We start from the raw sequence: 18,199 nt of genomic DNA, 5'->3' as shown, positions 1-18,199 counted from the left end.
CCCCCCCCCAAGATAGAACTAAAATGGTGTTCAGGAAACAATAAAACATCGTCACAAATGTTCCATGCTGACCCTAATTTGCTTGGAGACAGACTCATCCTCATCTGCTCAACATCTGCTCAATTGAGCCAAGGAGGAAAATTGTAGACCGTCATGTTTTGTATCGAGTGGCAAGTATTAGTTTTAGAATTTAAAAATCACTTATGTTTCGCTCCCTTTACATAGATTTTAAAGAAACGAGATCTAGCGAGGATCACGGGATTTAGTTTAAAGGTAAAGGGTACGAATAAGTTAAACTATATTATTATATAACTGTCATTTTTCCCTCACGCTGATTGGTCAAAACACCTCTTATAGGTCTAAATATATTGCGATGTTACCCCGAAACCTACAGAATCCGTGCACGGCCTCGGGAAATATCACCTTCTCGGGTTAATAAATCCTCGTATTCACCTGAAAATAGGTCAATAATTGAATAATATCACCAATGCCATTATTGTAAATATCCGTTTAAGACCTTTTCAAAGAAATGTTTCATACCATTAACATGTTGCCATGCATTTGACGAAATTGTAATTGTTCGAAATGTGGATGCTAGAAAATAGAAGTGAATACAGAAAACAACAAAACTGCAGGTGTCGAACGTTACACTACACAGTCTACACTTCATCAGTGTGGCCTCACATCATTCAAAGGAGTGCCCAATGAACGGGCCACATAAAGCATATACAAATATCGACAAGGGGAGAATACTTAGAATTAAAAACCTCAGAGTGGAACTCTTCTGCGCGATTAAAACTGATGCAGTACTACCTACCTTTAAAGTTAAGATAATTATTCATTTTATCAAACGTTAAACTAAACAATACACAAGTCTACGTTGTGTGAAAAGTATTACACAGTATGATTAAATGAGAGCATGATAAAATTATTTCGCAGTTATTCACGTGCGGAGTCGATTGCGATTTCAACATCGGTATCTCATTTGGTAGGTTGGCAAGCTTATACTAACTGGCTTTGTTCCGACAAACTTTCGCTCACTAAACCTTAATATTACGACTGATTATAAGCGCAATCAATCTTGTTTTTCATATTAGAAGGACAAAATCATTGAATGGTATTTGTAAATCGTTCATGACATATTATGATCGTGAAGTAAAATGGATTATGATGTGATTTTGACGTTCGTGAAGAATCTGAGTCATTAATACAAACTCATTTGATTAATTATATTACAAAAGACCGGCATTACGTCTTTTAAACGAAAGATAAGATAATGTAATGTGATGTGTTAAAACATTTTTGCATTTAGCTTCACGCGTGTTAGAGTTGGAATTGCGAGAGCGCATCGCTCCGATTTGTCAATAGTATTATTGACCGTCGATGACCTGGGTATAGATTGTCCGTTGTACGTTCGTCAATAGATCACATTGGATGTGTCCATACAATTGATATATACCAGTAGTGTATGTCCGACAGTCCATTTCATTGCACGTCAGTGAACAATTCATCGATGTTCGTAAAAGATGAGAAAACATGTTAATAGATGAATGCACCGGTAAGGAAACAATGCGCAAACACATAAACTTGTTACGTCATGTAAACATGAGTCTGACAGTAATTTTGTCATGGAGTGCTCGTATCAATCAAATTGTGATTTTCAATGATGTTCCTGGGAGAATAAATTTATGTACTTGGTTATCGATTGTAAATTTATTTAAATCTAGTTAATGTTATTATTGATGTACAGTGCACAATGCTGCTTAAGGAAAATGCACATTTTTTATTGAGCAATATTTGAATTGGATATAAAATTCATTATCATGCATGGTTCATACATTTTCTGTATTGTAATTGTCAATTCAGAAAATTAAATATACATTTAAAGAATGAAAATGAAATATTTAAAGTAATATTGATCAATAATTTATCTGTTTTATTAAATGTTATTGTTGACGTAAAATTGTTTAGAAAATGTAAATACTGATATCGTATGGTCTAATTGGTCGAGTCGTTAACACTCCGGCCTTCCACGCAGGGGTTCGATCCTCAAAGTCGTCGTGCGCCTGGATATTTAGAGAAAGTGTTTTTCTCCTGCCCACACAACTCCAACAACCCAGGTGGAGTATAAAATGGTCTGGGTCGATGTTGTGGTATCTGTGCTGTAGCATTCAAGTGAGGTAGCACTATAAAAGGATACCGCTTGAAGCACGGTCCCACTACAAACAGAACACAAACATCTCCAGCACACACGCAGGCATACACACATAGGGGGATATGAGCCAGGTGGCATAGGACTAGTAGTTAGCGGCTGATAAGGCAGCTCCTACGAATTCCTCAAAAGTATATTGATTAATGTATATGCTGATTGTATTAATTGTATATCTATGTACTGTAAAGCGCTTTAGAGTGGCCTATGTTAGCTAATTAGGGCGCCATATCAAATTATATTATTATTATTATAATGATAGTGTTCAAAAATGTTTATTGTAATATACATTCATAATATTTTATTAAACTTAAATATTGATGCATTTTGTTGAAGGATATGCAATTGATGTTATTGATGTGCACTGTTTAAGGTAAAAGGTACCACTCTATCAGTTTAAACGGTGATGAGTTTCCCTCAGAGACTCGGAGTATCATCCATTCTATATAGTGGAGGAAGCAACCAAAATGAGATTTCTCTCTATTTCACAATAGCTTCCCTGCCATGTTGTTTTTCATTTGCATTGTAGCTCATGGGTGGGACGATTCCTGTCTGGCAACATGGCTTAGTAATGTAAAAGTTTCAAGTTATACATTCCTGCAGTTTTGTTATTTTCTTTATCATGTCTATTTTCAAAGATTTAAAGTTCGAACAACAACAGTTTTGTCAAGTGCATGGCAAGATGTGATTTAAATAAAATATTTCTTTTGAAAAGTTTTTAAATGATTATTTTACAATAGTGGCAGTGGTGATAACCTTTACCTGAAGGACATGTACTAATTCATGAAGAATGATATGCAAATAATGTACATTTGAAAAAATATAATGTAATCATAAATATATAATGATAGTAAGAAAAGGAAATGTAATTATTTATGTATAATTTAATCGTGATTATAACAAGCATTTTCACTGGCTTAAAAATGTATGTTATCAGCCCACAACGTAAAAAAATGACGTCAACGTTTGTAACGTCGCTTTTGATTGGCTGATACAGCAGCGCAATAATTTCTAAGAGAAAAGAGTCCATCAATAAAAGTGTATTTCCACAGGGATTGTGTATAGTAGATTAAATTATAAGGATTAACTTGAATATATGTTTCCTGTTATGGAGTTATAACACAAAAAAACGGAGTGTACTCTCATCATAAACCGCTTCGCAGTTTATTTAGAGTACACTCCGATATTTTGTGTTATTTAAGGAATGATTTTTATTTTTTCAACATTTATGAGGTCATAACAACAATGGGTTTATGGACATTTTGAATGAATCGCGTTAGCCATTCATGTAAAATATGTCCAAAAACCCATTGTTGTTATGAACTCATAAATGTTGAAAAAATAAATATTATTCCTTATATTTACATTGACGAATCCTTTCAGTGGATCGATATAACAACGAATAAAACAAATCAACAGGGTTTGTTCCTGCTTATACACGGGTGCAACACAGTGGCCAGAACAGTTTTTTTTCGCGGGGAAATGTTACACTATCGTGAGAGATCTTAGCACCCGTCAACAACAATAACACAACAAAATGTAGTTCCATATTCAATGTTTATTTGTAGCACAGGACACGTGAATACGTGGATATTTCACCAAGCACAGTTCAATAATATTTTAAGATGTAAGAATTAAGCATCTAGGTCGGTCGTTCCGAGTGAGTTGTTTTTGTAGTGTATTATTACGCAGTGTGATCAGGTTACTATCAGTTCCCACGTGCTGAGATTCTATGAACACCTGTGTTATGCATTTATGAATGTAATTTTTGTCAATGGGTCTAAGCATACAGAATGTAAATATATCTCCATAACATGAAAAATATATTCAAGTTAATCCTTAAATATAACTTACAGAAATGCGAATAGGAAAGTATGAAAAATTTATTGTTTAAGAATATGCAAATATTGATGTACGTTGTCCAAAGAAAAAATAACTATTCGAGTGAAAATGTATTTTTTAAGGAAAAGTTATAATTGATGCATAATGATTAAGGGAATGCAAAAATTAGTGTATACTAATTGTGTATAATAATAGTGTATAATAATAGTGTAACCTAATAGTGTAACTTAATGTTGTATAATAATAGTGTATGATAATATTGAAAATCATTAAAATTTAACTTCTGATGCATCACGAAAGGTAATCACTAACATGTTTGGTAATAGTGTTTTTGGAAATGTAATTTAATTATTGATTTATCTAGTTTAAAAAAGTTAGTGTGTTTAAGAAACTGTAATTATTGTTGTAAAATGATGTTATTGTTTAAGGCAATGCACTTATTTGTGTTTAAAGGAAATGCAAATACTGATGTTGAATCTAAATTGTGTAGCAAGCACAACCTTTGGCGAACGACCGAGCTTGAAGACGTATGGCAATCAATAATTCAAAATTGCACATGTCGTATTCTGCCGTTTTCGACCATGAAGGAACCTGTGAAACTGAAGCCAAACTAGAGTAGGTAGGCAGCCATACACCAGTGTCAGTGACATGTTTGTGTATGGCATCCCGACATCATTTCAAGGAATCCTCTCTATCAACGAGATTCCAAAGATCGAAATTCGCAATGCTAGGTCAGCCGTTATGATATTCGACCGCTACAGGCACTGATGCATGCAATCTGGACCAAAATAAAATGTGCAATTTGGATAGTATTTATAGAGATGCACGGATATACCCTAAAGGCACTGTATAAGTATACTTATATATGTAAAGTAAACTGGTATCATGATAGTGAACTTTTCACATGTAAAGTGCACGAAAATATACATGTTGTGCAATGTAAACTACAAACGTAAAGGTACAATCATCTGTGTGTGTTACGTTGATCTGTTGGTATATTGTATGACGATTTATAGAGAACTATATACACGTGTTCAGTGAACAGTAAACATTTATAGAGAACTATAAACACGTTTTCAGTGAACAGTAAACATTTGTAGAGAACAATATACACGTGTTCAGTGAACAGTAAACACTTATAGAGAACTATATACACGTGTTCAGTGAACAGTAAACATTTATAGAGAACTATATACGCGTGTTCAGTGAACAGTAAACATTTAAAGAGAACTATATACACGTGTTCAGTGAACAGTGAACATTTATAGAGAACTTTATACACGTGTTCAGTGAACAGTAAACATTGATAGAGAACTATATACACGTATTCATTGAACAGTGAACATTTATAGAGAACTATATACACGTGTTCAGTGCACAGTAAACATTTATAGAAAACTATATACACGTGTTCAGTGAACAGTAAACATTTATAGAGAACTATATACACGTGTTCAGTGAACAGTAAACATTTATAGAGAACTATATACACGTGTTCAGTGACAAGTAAACATTCATAGAGAACTATATAGACGTGTTTAGTGAACAGTACATAGAAAGCTGTTAACTTTTATAACACGTACTGTGTCATTTTAAGATATAGAATCTTCTTTGTAAATGTATAGTTTACTGGCATCATAAACTTGTAGCGTTAAAGCTAACACTACATACATGTATGTTTTGTGAACTATGTACAAACTTAGTGAACTATAAATATGTTTGGTGAACTATAGACATGTTTAATTTACTATATACATGATAAGTGAACAATATTTATGTTAAGTGAACTATAGATATGTTAAGTGAACTAATATTTGTTAAGTGAACTGAAAAATGTTTAAGGAACTAGTTTTTATGTTTAGTGAAATAGGTACATGTTTAGTTAACTATAAATTTGTTTAGTGACTATAAACATGTTTAATGAACTCATATTTGTTTAATGAACTAGTGAACTCATATTTGTTAAGTGAACTATAAATAGAGGTTACACAACGAGTGGTTGTTGTATATGGTATTTCTTTTACTCGAGTTAGTTATTTTTCAAAAGTTACAAAAAACACGAGCTTTAGTGAGTTTTTTTGTAACTTTTGAAAAATAACTAACGAGAGTGAAATACCATATACAACAACCACGAGTTTGTGTGACCTGTTTCTACCACAATAAAAAATATTCCGAGGAAATTGACATGTTCGGTATGCATATGTGTTTTGTTTACGATATCAGATGGGGCGTAAGGATATGACCTGTAGTAAAATGCCGCTAATTTTAAAATATGCAAAAATTACAATTTCAGGAATATGTGGAAATATTATGATTTATTACAAATCATAACAAGTACGTAACAAATTTATTGTCTTCAAAGCAATAAATTTATAGAAAACAACATAAGAAATTTATTATCACAAAAACAAAGACGAACTATTTCTGTGTATCATCATATCTGCCACCGCATGAAGCGGCTTTCCCGCCAAATTGTCCATTCAAAGGAGTCCCGGTCAAAGTTCACCGTGTCAGCCAATCAAAACGCGTTTAGAGTTTATACCACGTGTGGTATAAACAATATGTTATGCAACAGTTGTAATGATTAACTGATGTTTTGGGAGTTGCATAACACCCACCCTTTGTGGTAGAAACATGTTTAAAGAACTAGGTACATGTTAAGCGAACTATGTATATGTTAAGTGAACTATGTATATGTTAAGTAAGCTATGTATATGTTAAGTAAACTATGTATATGTTAAGTGAACTATGTATATGTTAAGTGAACTATGTATATGTTAAGTGAACTATGTATATGTTAAGTGAACTATGTATATGTTAAGTGAACTATGTATATGTTAAGTGAACTATGTATATGTTAAGTGAACTATGTATATGTTAAGTGAACTATGTATATGTTAAGTGAACTATGTATATGTTAAGTGAACTATGTATATGTTAAGTGAACTATGTATATGTTAAGTGAACTATGTATATGTTAAGTGAACTATGTATATGTTAAGTGAACTATGTATATGTTAAGTGAACTATGTATATGTTAAGTGAACTATGTATATGTTAAGTGAACTATGTATATGTTAAGTGAACTATGTATATGTTAAGTGAACTATGTATATGTTAAGTGAACTATGTATATGTTAAGTGAACTATGTATATGTTAAGTGAACTATGTATATGTTAAGTGAACTATGTATATGTTAAGTGAACTATGTATATGTTAAGTGAACTATGTATATGTTAAGTGAACTATGTATATGTTAAGTGAACTATGTATATGTTAAGTGAACTATGTATATGTTAAGTGAACTATGTATATGTTAAGTGAACTATGTATATGTTAAGTGAACTATGTATATGTTAAGTGAACTATGTATATGTTAAGTGAACTATGTATATGTTAAGTGAACTATGTATATGTTAAGTGAACTATGTATATGTTAAGTGAACTATGTATATGTTAAGTGAACTATGTATATGTTAAGTGAACTATGTATATGTTAAGTGAACTATGTATATGTTAAGTGAACTATGTATATGTTAAGTGAACTATGTATATGTTAAGTGAACTATGTATATGTTAAGTGAACTATGTATATGTTAAGTGAACTATGTATATGTTAAGTGAACTATGTATATGTTAAGTGAACTATGTATATGTTAAGTGAACTATGTATATGTTAAGTGAACTATGTATATGTTAAGTGAACTATGTATATGTTAAGTGAACTATGTATATGTTAAGTGAACTATGTATATGTTAAGTGAACTATGTATATGTTAAGTGAACTATGTATATGTTAAGTGAACTATGTATATGTTAAGTGAACTATGTATATGTTAAGTGAACTATGTATATGTTAAGTGAACTATGTATATGTTAAGTGAACTATGTATATGTTAAGTGAACTATGTATATGTTAAGTGAACTATGTATATGTTAAGTGAACTATGTATATGTTAAGTGAACTATGTATATGTTAAGTGAACTATGTATATGTTAAGTGAACTATGTATATGTTAAGTGAACTATGTATATGTTAAGTGAACTATGTATATGTTAAGTGAACTATGTATATGTTAAGTGAACTATGTATATGTTAAGTGAACTATGTATATGTTAAGTGAACTATGTATATGTTAAGTGAACTATGTATATGTTAAGTGAACTATGTATATGTTAAGTGAACTATGTATATGTTAAGTGAACTATGTATATGTTAAGTGAACTATGTATATGTTAAGTGAACTATGTATATGTTAAGTGAACTATGTATATGTTAAGTGAACTATGTATATGTTAAGTGAACTATGTATATGTTAAGTGAACTATGTATATGTTAAGTGAACTATGTATATGTTAAGTGAACTATGTATATGTTAAGTGAACTATGTATATGTTAAGTGAACTATGTATATGTTAAGTGAACTATGTATATGTTAAGTGAACTATGTATATGTTAAGTGAACTATGTATATGTTAAGTGAACTATGTATATGTTAAGTGAACTATGTATATGTTAAGTGAACTATGTATATGTTAAGTGAACTATGTATATGTTAAGTGAACTATGTATATGTTAAGTGAACTATGTATATGTTAAGTGAACTATGTATATGTTAAGTGAACTATGTATATGTTAAGTGAACTATGTATATGTTAAGTGAACTATGTATATGTTAAGTGAACTATGTATATGTTAAGTGAACTATGTATATGTTAAGTGAACTATGTATATGTTAAGTGAACTATGTATATGTTAAGTGAACTATGTATATGTTAAGTGAACTATGTATATGTTAAGTGAACTATGTATATGTTAAGTGAACTATGTATATGTTAAGTGAACTTTGTATATGTTAAGTGACTTATGTATATGTTAAGTGAACTATGTATATGTTAAGTAAGCTATGTATATGTTAAGTGAACTATGTATATGTTAAGTGAACTATGTACATGTTAAGTGAACTAGGTATATGTTAAGTGAACTAGGTATATGTTAAGTAAGCTATGTATATGTTAAGTAAACTATGTATATGTTAAGTAAACTATGTATATGTTAAGTGACCTATGTATATGTTAAGTGAACTATGTATATGTTAAGTGAACTATGTATATGTTAAGTAAACTATGTATATGTTAAGTAAACTATGTATATGTTAAGTGAACTTTGTATATGTTAAGTGAACTATGTATATGTTAAGTGAACTATGTATATGTTAAGTGAACTATAAACATGTTTAGTAGATAGTGAACGTATTAGAGTAGGATGGTACAGATTTAGGATCAATAACGATTGAGCAAGATGAAAGGCGTTTTTGTTTGTTAGGAGTGTGACGTCTTTGCAACAACCAGGGTAATTTGAGGTCAGGGAGACACTTTCAGAAAGAGAAAGTGGGAAGGAAAGGAAGAAGATAGGAAAGATAGGAAACGAAAAAGAACCCAAGTGTTGCAATGGGGCAGCAGATCAATTTGGTTTCTTCCATGTCCCCTTCGTAGAAGAAACGGATAAAAAAACCCATTGATTCTGCAGGGGGCCCACGTAAGTTGCCTTTATGATACGCATGCAATGGGATGTAGAAGGTCTATTCTTGGTTCCAGGAAGAAACCACCCCGATTGTACAGGGACTTCCACAAAAGTCGCCTCTTACCATCGCGTGCTGGGATACGGCAGTCCTATTTTCCCCCCGAACATACAATTGTTTGCCATGTGAAATATATTCCGGTGTGATTTTAATACAAACAATGAAACATCATACAACATTAGTTTCATGAATGTATCACTTGTCGGCTAGTTTAAAGATGTTACATGAAGCTTAAACAGAAAACTGGTTGTACTTTTCAATGTAAAAAGTGTATATTTCGTTAATTCACCACAAGGTCAAATGCGCTCATCGCCATGGCGATCTGATCAAACCATTATAGAAAGATAACACAGGGTATCCATTCATGGAATACTCACCTCGAACATTTCTCTCTTCTCCATGTTCCACTCGTGCGGTAGAGTCCATTGTTCGGGTACACGGGCGTTTTTGATAAGGCCATGTACAGCAGGCATATCGACGTTACTGCCAGTATCCGAGGTTTGATTGTTGTCAACCTTTCCGGCCGCCATGTTGAATTATGTAAAGTTTACAATAACTAACACTTCGTGTGTAGACGTCGAAATGAATCACTATATGCTACTTCTGACTTTTTTTTTACCGTGTCCAATGTTTGAACTGGATTTTAAACGGATAATCACATCAGATTGGAAGTCAGTCACGGAATTAAATACCTGATATATTACCACATACACACATGTGTTGAGATCCAGGTGATCTGTTTGTAGTTTACATCGTCAGCTTTGCTCATAAAATATTTAACGCGACAAAACTTATCAGTCGGGTTTATGTGGCGAGACGGAGAAATCGATACTAATCCCTGTACCCGAATAGTCAACCGGAAGTACCCGTTGTCAGGTCCCAATCAGCGAGAATAACGTCCAAAACGTTAGGTTGTATACACAACATGAAATTAAACGACCGGTGTGCCTCTTTTTTCTTTGACACATAAAATAAATATTTTTATGAGTTTTGTCTAATTTATGATATCTTAAACAGAACATATACTTTAAAAAAAAAAAAAAATATGTATCCAAATAACAGAAAATGTATGTGAATGTTTAGTTGACCAAGCTGTACATGCTACAGAAATGTGATTACTTATATTTATATATGTATACTGGTATGTATATATCTTCCCGTCACAGCTAATCAGTATACGGCGGGATAGACACACACAGCACACATATACCTATAAGCTATATAGTGTATTGTTGTATTTGCCAATCACCAGACTTTATTAATCATAGCTATTATACCCTGACAGTGATTATGTACGGTGTATAAAGAAACCCTATAAGACCATGATATGCAAAGCTTACTAAGCTTAACGCCACAAGAGGGAAGAAGTTGAAGCGGTAAATTTTCACATTTATCGAACTGAAAATTAAATATAAATGTCCAGAAATCCAAAATAATCACCTTAACAATTTAAGACCGATATTACCCGTATTTCTACACAAATTTAAACCATTAGAACTGTCATTAATATGACATCTGTTACAACTATATCAAGAGTTGTTTGTAAAAAAGAGTTGATAGCTTCATGACCGTATTTCTTAATTGTCATCAATATTTATTTTCAAATTTATCAGTGGTTTTTTGTTGTTGTCTATTTGAAGTTTGTAGTCTTGAATGCCATAATAATAAGTTTTGTCCTCAATTTCAATAGTTAAAGACAAAGATATAGATTTATTTTTGACTTTCCTTTGTCATGAAGCTGACGATATTTGTTGCATATGGTGCCATTTCACAGGAGAGCGTGCCCCGTCTGTCAACGCAGCACCATACCACCCCTGGATCTCGTTGGTGTGTGTGTGTGTGTGTGATAATCGATCAACTGAACAGCGAATACCCTTAAAACACCAATTTTGTTTACCATGTCACTTTGTTCAAAAGAATAATTCTGATGTAGTTAGAGAATAATAATATTTTTAGTGAAAACACACTAAAACAGAACCCATCTAATTTTGCAATTCAGTTCTTTTAATGTATTTTTCATATAACCTGAAGCGAGGAGTTGTAAAATTAAAAAAAACAACTATATATATATATATATATATTCAAATATCACTACCAGGAGAGTTAAGTGCACGGTCTACATATCTGCGTACATATAGTTATTTATCGGTCACGTGTACTAGGATACATCTCTCGGGCACATGTGTCATGACGTCGATGATATTGTCCCGATGCGCATACTCTTTCGTTTCCTGCAGCTGCGGGAAAATAGTTCTATCTGTTTTATTCCGTATTATAAACGTTAAAAGGCGACTTAGCCGGTGTCCACTGCACATACATGTACTTTTGTTAAGATGGCGTTTATATCCTCCATTGAAACATCTGGGGCCTTTAGTTTTTTCTCTCTATTTTCCACTCCTGTATTTTCTTACGTCTCTTAGTTCAGAATAAGGTGACCAGGTGTTGCTTTCGTGTCAACTTAAGAAATAAGATTACACTACCGGTCAATATCTGTAGTCCAGACGCTATCGACCTCTGTTGGGGAAAATGTCATATTTTACTCATGAAATCCTAAAAGTGGAACGAACAAGATCCTTTACTTAATCATCCCTGTATACCAGCAAGCTACAGACGATATGTCCTTACGCTAGACGTTAACGACTTAAGGTAACGTTAACAGTGTGTAAATGTCGTTTATTCGATCAAAATTGATAGCTCTTAACACCAGCAACAAACAAAACATAATATATTGTCGATTTTCTGAATTTCCAAAAAAAAAGAACTGTTGGAAGATTTAAGCACGTTTCACTGCAGTAAATATTATTGTACCTGATTTGAATGCTATGATAACTCTCCTTCGACAACCTATAGGGCAAGTATCAGTAATCTAACCAGTATGGCACTTTCGAAAAAATTGTTTGAAGACTGCGTGTTGCAATTGGTCAAGGTGAATCATTTGAACAAGGTTTGTAGACCTCCACCCAAGCAAGCCCAAGGCCAAAATATTTTAATGCTAGATCTTTTAATCTGGAATGTAAGACATTAATGGCGCACGACGGGCGATACTTACATCCCATTGAGCTTATTAAAACAAACAAACAAACAAACAAACAAAACAGAAAAAAGTCACTAAAGTGCCGCCACTAAAAAGCGTCATACGTGTATATTTCTGTAAAATATTTACCTGAATTTATTCTTTACAGGTAAACAAATGGAGGGAGAAAGTATAAAACTTGATTACATAAATTAAAATCGACAACTAACAACGATAAAATAACAAAATAAATATGTATTTTTTTTTCATCAGATAGGAGACTTTAAGCTGTCCGAACAAAAAAAAGTAATTTTACAAAATATGACTTTCTATGAAAACATTCTTATGTGCCAATAAAATAGATGAAACTACATACCATTATTACTATAGGAGAACCATCCTTTCCTAAACACTGGTATACAGCGGCCCGGATACAGCGGCCAGCGGCCCGGATACAGCGGCCAGCGGCCCGGATACAGCGGATACAGCGGCCCGGATACAGCGGATACAGCGGCCCGGATACAGCGGCCCGGATACAGCGGATACAGCGGCCCGGATACAGCGGCCCGGATTAAGCATCTATCACTCGGACATTAATCCAAGTAACTTCCTATTTTATATAACTTGAGATAATTCCCTTGATGGGTTTGAATTATTTCCACATATCGTCATAGTGTTGGTAGGGTATTAGATTCCTTCTGTGAAGTTTATAACATTGCTTCCTTGTCTATTCCTTGTCTAGTCAAAAATCTATAACGATATATTTTCAATACAAGGTATTTTCACAGAAATATATCATAAACAACGCCCTGTATGTAACCAGGAAGAACGGGGAAATGTTCATATGAAAAAACCCCAGGAATATCTTGCTCTGTTAAACTTTTTTATAACTTTTGTTCTGGTACGGTAATTATATATACATTATGTATGAACACAGACTGCATTTAATTATCACAGACTGTATATATATATTTATATATAATGAAGGATTGAATCTGTACTTCGACATAGTTATTCTATATATAAACACAGACTATATTTAGTTATCATATAAGGTATGAATATGAATAGGTGCCCATGTGAAGTAGGTGATTTTAAAAAGAGGATATAACGACCGTCTTAAAACATATACTATATATGAATATATAGTAGAAGATATAGTGAAGAAATCAATGTTGTTGATTACATTTAGAAGAATTAAATTCACCAATTACTGGGTTGGGAAGCGTTTGCCATATAGTTTTACATTAACCTAATTCGTCATTTTTAACACTCGAGTGAAAAAGCATTCAGAGATTGGAAATTACGAAAACTGGTTCATTGATGAAAATACATGTTTTTAATCAATGTGAAAAAAATACCAAATACCATAGTTTAATGTAACACAATGTATCAGTCTTTAATGTATGAGTGTCGACTGGTCAACATTGACAGATATTGATATTACCGATAAACAATCGTTAACCTAATCTGTCCAGGTAATATCAGGACAGATTGGCTAAACTCACCAGCCATGAGTATTATACTTGGCTTGGTGTGCTGATTTACAAAAATAAATGTCATGATAATAAACACATTATCTCAAAGCATGAGAAAGATTACACGAATCTTGATTATGTTTAATCCTGATCATTATCCTGTTTTCTTGTGTAACCGGAAACGTTACAACGGATTTTTAATACTCATACTTTGATTATGTAAAACAAGAGGATTAACAAAAATGCTTGGATTAAATTAAACAAATCTTCTTGTATAAAAATGCGTAATTCCAGTAACTTATGGCAATCTAACCATTAGACTACGATCTCTTCGCAAAACAATGATTATCCCCCTAAGTAGTTCCTGATTTGTACTTCCCTTCACATTGCATGACGTCTCGTATCACATTGTGATGTTTCAGAACTTAATGTGCCGAACTTTACATGAAATTAAGTTGGGCGGTAAACTCTAGATTTTTATATATCACCATGGTAATGAATGGAAACCACAACATCTTTCCACTTTTTAGTCTTATATTGATATTAAGTACGTATAATTTATTTATATGATTAATGGAAAACAAATGTATATAATACATTATGTAACATACTATTCAGATCCAATTTATAAACGACTATTTATTATAATTATTTCTTAGAATTATTTCTATATAAGATTTTTTTATGTGTTTACGTCAGTTATCCATCCTTCTATTTCTTTATTGTGTTTCAAAAGAACCAAATGTCATGTAAACTTTGCACAATAGACTTATCAAACCCTTTGAATGACATGCCATATCGTATATTAACTCCAAAAATATTAGGTTCTACTTTATGCCATACGTTACAGCACCTCGTTTGATTTGTTTATTTTTCAGTTCACAATCCGACAAACAAGAAAGTTGTCTTCTATTTTCGCGGCTGTAACAACCTAAAGCACAGGAGCGCCACCTGGCACACGGTGGAAACTATTGATCCATCTTCATTCACTTTATGGAACATTGTGTATCAAGCCATGTCATGTCATGGTTTTTCTTTACACGATTTCACTCCCAGCAGGTTACTTCTGACTCCAGGTCCGTATGACCTCGGTCAGCGAGAGAGTTCCTACGATCCAAGGGTCGTTATTGTTAGGTTTATCAGAAACGTCGGCTAATTGGTATAGCATGTTCACTCTACTCCCCATGGGCAGGTTTCAACTGCAAAATGAAGTGATACATTTTTCTTATCTAAATCGAATCTTACCTCACTAGTAAAGGCATCAGTTTAATAGCAGGTCCAATGGCCCTTTATTGTCCTCGTACATGTTTTATGTGTTACCTCACAGTCAAACTACTATAAGGTGTGGTGAATTAGTTTACGTTCGGTAACTTCCCATTCTATATTGATTTGCTCCTCTACTTGAAATAGTTCAAACGCGTGTTTAGTACTTGAATCATGTCGAACGAAAAATAACGTAGTCAAGGTTTCCACTGAAGATAATTTGATACACGCTTAGTAAACTGTGGGGTCATCATTATCGCTTTGTTTTCCCAGCTTTGGGATGACAGTGTTTGTTACAATGAGAAATCTTTATTTTCTGTGTCGTAGAGTTCTGATGACCTACCTACTTTCTTGCATTTGACAGGAAGAAGAGTGAAGAGTGCCGAAAACGGATCCTTCACCTGAACATCTTGTTGAGTATTTGGTTTTCCGTAAGGTTGCATGCTTATTTGTTTTTTGTTTTGTGTTTACTCATTTATACCTTTTTTTTTTAGAAAAGTGAAGTTTCTATTATCAAATCCTTCACATTACAAAGAAAAGGCCAAAGTTATAATAAATAACGCATGCACATTGGAAATACTTATATAAAAGGATAAATCAAACACTTGTTAACAATTTGAATAATATATTTTGATAATGTTATAGCATAAAAATTGTTGGCAATGTATAGAAATATATATTATAATAAATAACAAACAAAATAACGTCTTTCTCTTTCTATTCTCAAGCGAACCCGCGAAATGTAATTTTACGATTTAAGTTTCTTGCGCTTTTTCTTTTATTGCGCGCGGGCATGCACGGACGCACACACGTTTCTGTAGCGATTCCAATTTCTACACTTCAACAGTGTGCCAAATCAAACTCGGTGTGAACAAAAGGAGATAAATCTTCCTACCTTAGATTTATATAACAATAGTCGTAGCACATCATACATTAGCGTGTATTGCAATATGCCGTACTAACACTTGATACGGTGTCAATTAAAGATCAAATTGTTCAGCATTGACCTAAATACATATTTGTGTTGGCTGCAATGAAAACAAATTGATGTAACAACCACTACTCCTAATTAGAGGTGAAGTGGTAATGGGAAAATGGGAAAATCTGTTGAGTGAATTCTTCAACACTCATGCGTCAATTCTACTTAAAATGATCTCGTATTTTACCGGATTTTAGAATAAAAATAAAGGTTTAACTTTTTCATTGTACTTTTCTCTGTAAAAGGTTTACGTTGTGGGTTTGAGTGCATCGTATTGATTTGTGAAAAATGAATAGCTGACGCTTTAATAGAAGTCAGGTTAAAATAGAAATTCCGGTGGGATAGAAATAACAAACAAATATGAAAATCCCAAACTTTTGTTTGATCGTGAAATGGAACGACAGCTCGCATCATTAATTATAAATATATAACGCGTATCTTGACAATGGATCCTACGTACAAGTAGCAACGTCTATGTATGTAAAAGTTAAATCTCATTGTTATATAAACACAGAACTACCATAAACCCTCGCAATTCGACATGGTGTATATTTATAATATCGGAATGAACATTGTAAGTTACTTGTGTAGAGGAACCGACCGGAGTCGCGCTCCGGCGACGAGGTAACTCAATTGGTACAGCGTCCGTGCAGATTTCGGAGGGTCCCGGTTTCGAAGTTCGATCTTGCAGTTCACTGTAGCGTGTCAATATATGAAAAACACCCAATATGTAGTAATTCACACACAGCCATTCATGAATTAAATTCATTTTTTCATGTTTCACATATTGGCACGCTACAGTGCATTCCTCTCTCTCCTGTTACACTTATAGCGGATACTTTGCAGTTATGAAAGATAGGATTTTAACTGTCAAATGGCCATGTACTGCCACTAAAGGTGCAATAATTATTTCGAAAATATCAATATATAGTGCTACCTTAGGAAGCTGTGATCACGCAGAATACATACGACAGCCTTTGACTAGCTCCGAGTAAACAAGTACAAATGAACTAGTAGTTGGTCAAGAAATTGTCAGTTTTATACAACGTACGAATTCGATCCTGTTCACCCATAATAATAATAAAAATCTTTATTTAACGTCGTGTACAATTGTCAACAACAAACATAAGCTCTGTAGAGCTTTTATTACGACGCCGCTAAGGGAACAAATGGTGTTTTCGTGGTGGAGGAAAGCCCACGTGGTGAAAACCACCGTGCCATCGGAGGGATAACAACTAACCCTATCAGACATCACTCTCTTTTTTCCACCACCGCTGGGGATCGAACCGAAATTCTTGGGAGAGCGAGTGGTGTGAAGCTCACGCTTGATAGCACACAGTAGTACAATGACTGTGCGCGATAGCGATCACGGCTACCGAGGCAGGTAGTGCTTCCTCAATTGGTACATTGTTAGATGCGTAATTCTACGACATATCTTTTCATTTAATGAGACAATACCGTTCTATATCCTTTCTGAAATGAGTTGATTATTGCAGCACTACTACAACTGCTATTTGCAGTGTTTTAATACATGGTATGATCACTACTGCTACGATTACGTGAATACGCGCTAGGAAAATAGTTCATCACAAACATTGAATTAAAACGTTCTATGCATTTCAAATAACATTTCTTTGCTTATTATTAGAAACAAATATATCTGATATGATGGCTTTGTTTCATCTTTCGATTTTGTACGGGAAACAGCGCATCTCTAGAAGCCAATGTTCGAGTAATTGACCCGGATTCGGCTATATAACGGTTTGTTGAATTGTTACAATAAAAATATTTGAACAAAGGAGCGTAATTTCATAAAAAAATGTACTTCTTAT

The 18,199-nt window shown here is 33.3% G+C and overlaps 1 protein-coding gene across 1 annotated transcript in view; it reads right to left on the bottom strand.

Annotated features, from left to right (window-relative positions):
- The window catches only part of LOC110465616, a 15,991-nt gene extending 5,457 nt beyond the window's left edge, over nucleotides 1-10,534 (bottom strand). Inside the window, exon 1 of the mRNA XM_021521562.1 lies at nucleotides 10,012-10,534. Coding sequence (XP_021377237.1) covers nucleotides 10,012-10,164 — 153 coding nt within the window. The 5' untranslated portion in view covers nucleotides 10,165-10,534. The remainder of the gene's footprint in view (nucleotides 1-10,011) is intronic.
- Nucleotides 10,535-18,199: the final 7,665 nt, after the last annotated feature.

The sequence above is a fragment of the Mizuhopecten yessoensis genome, unplaced genomic scaffold, assembly GCF_002113885.1.
Source record: "Mizuhopecten yessoensis strain PY_sf001 unplaced genomic scaffold, ASM211388v2 scaffold11093, whole genome shotgun sequence".
NCBI classification, from domain to species: domain Eukaryota; kingdom Metazoa; phylum Mollusca; class Bivalvia; order Pectinida; family Pectinidae; genus Mizuhopecten; species Mizuhopecten yessoensis.
Note: the sequence above shows the minus strand (reverse complement) of the source record. Positions and strands in the feature narration are given on the sequence as shown.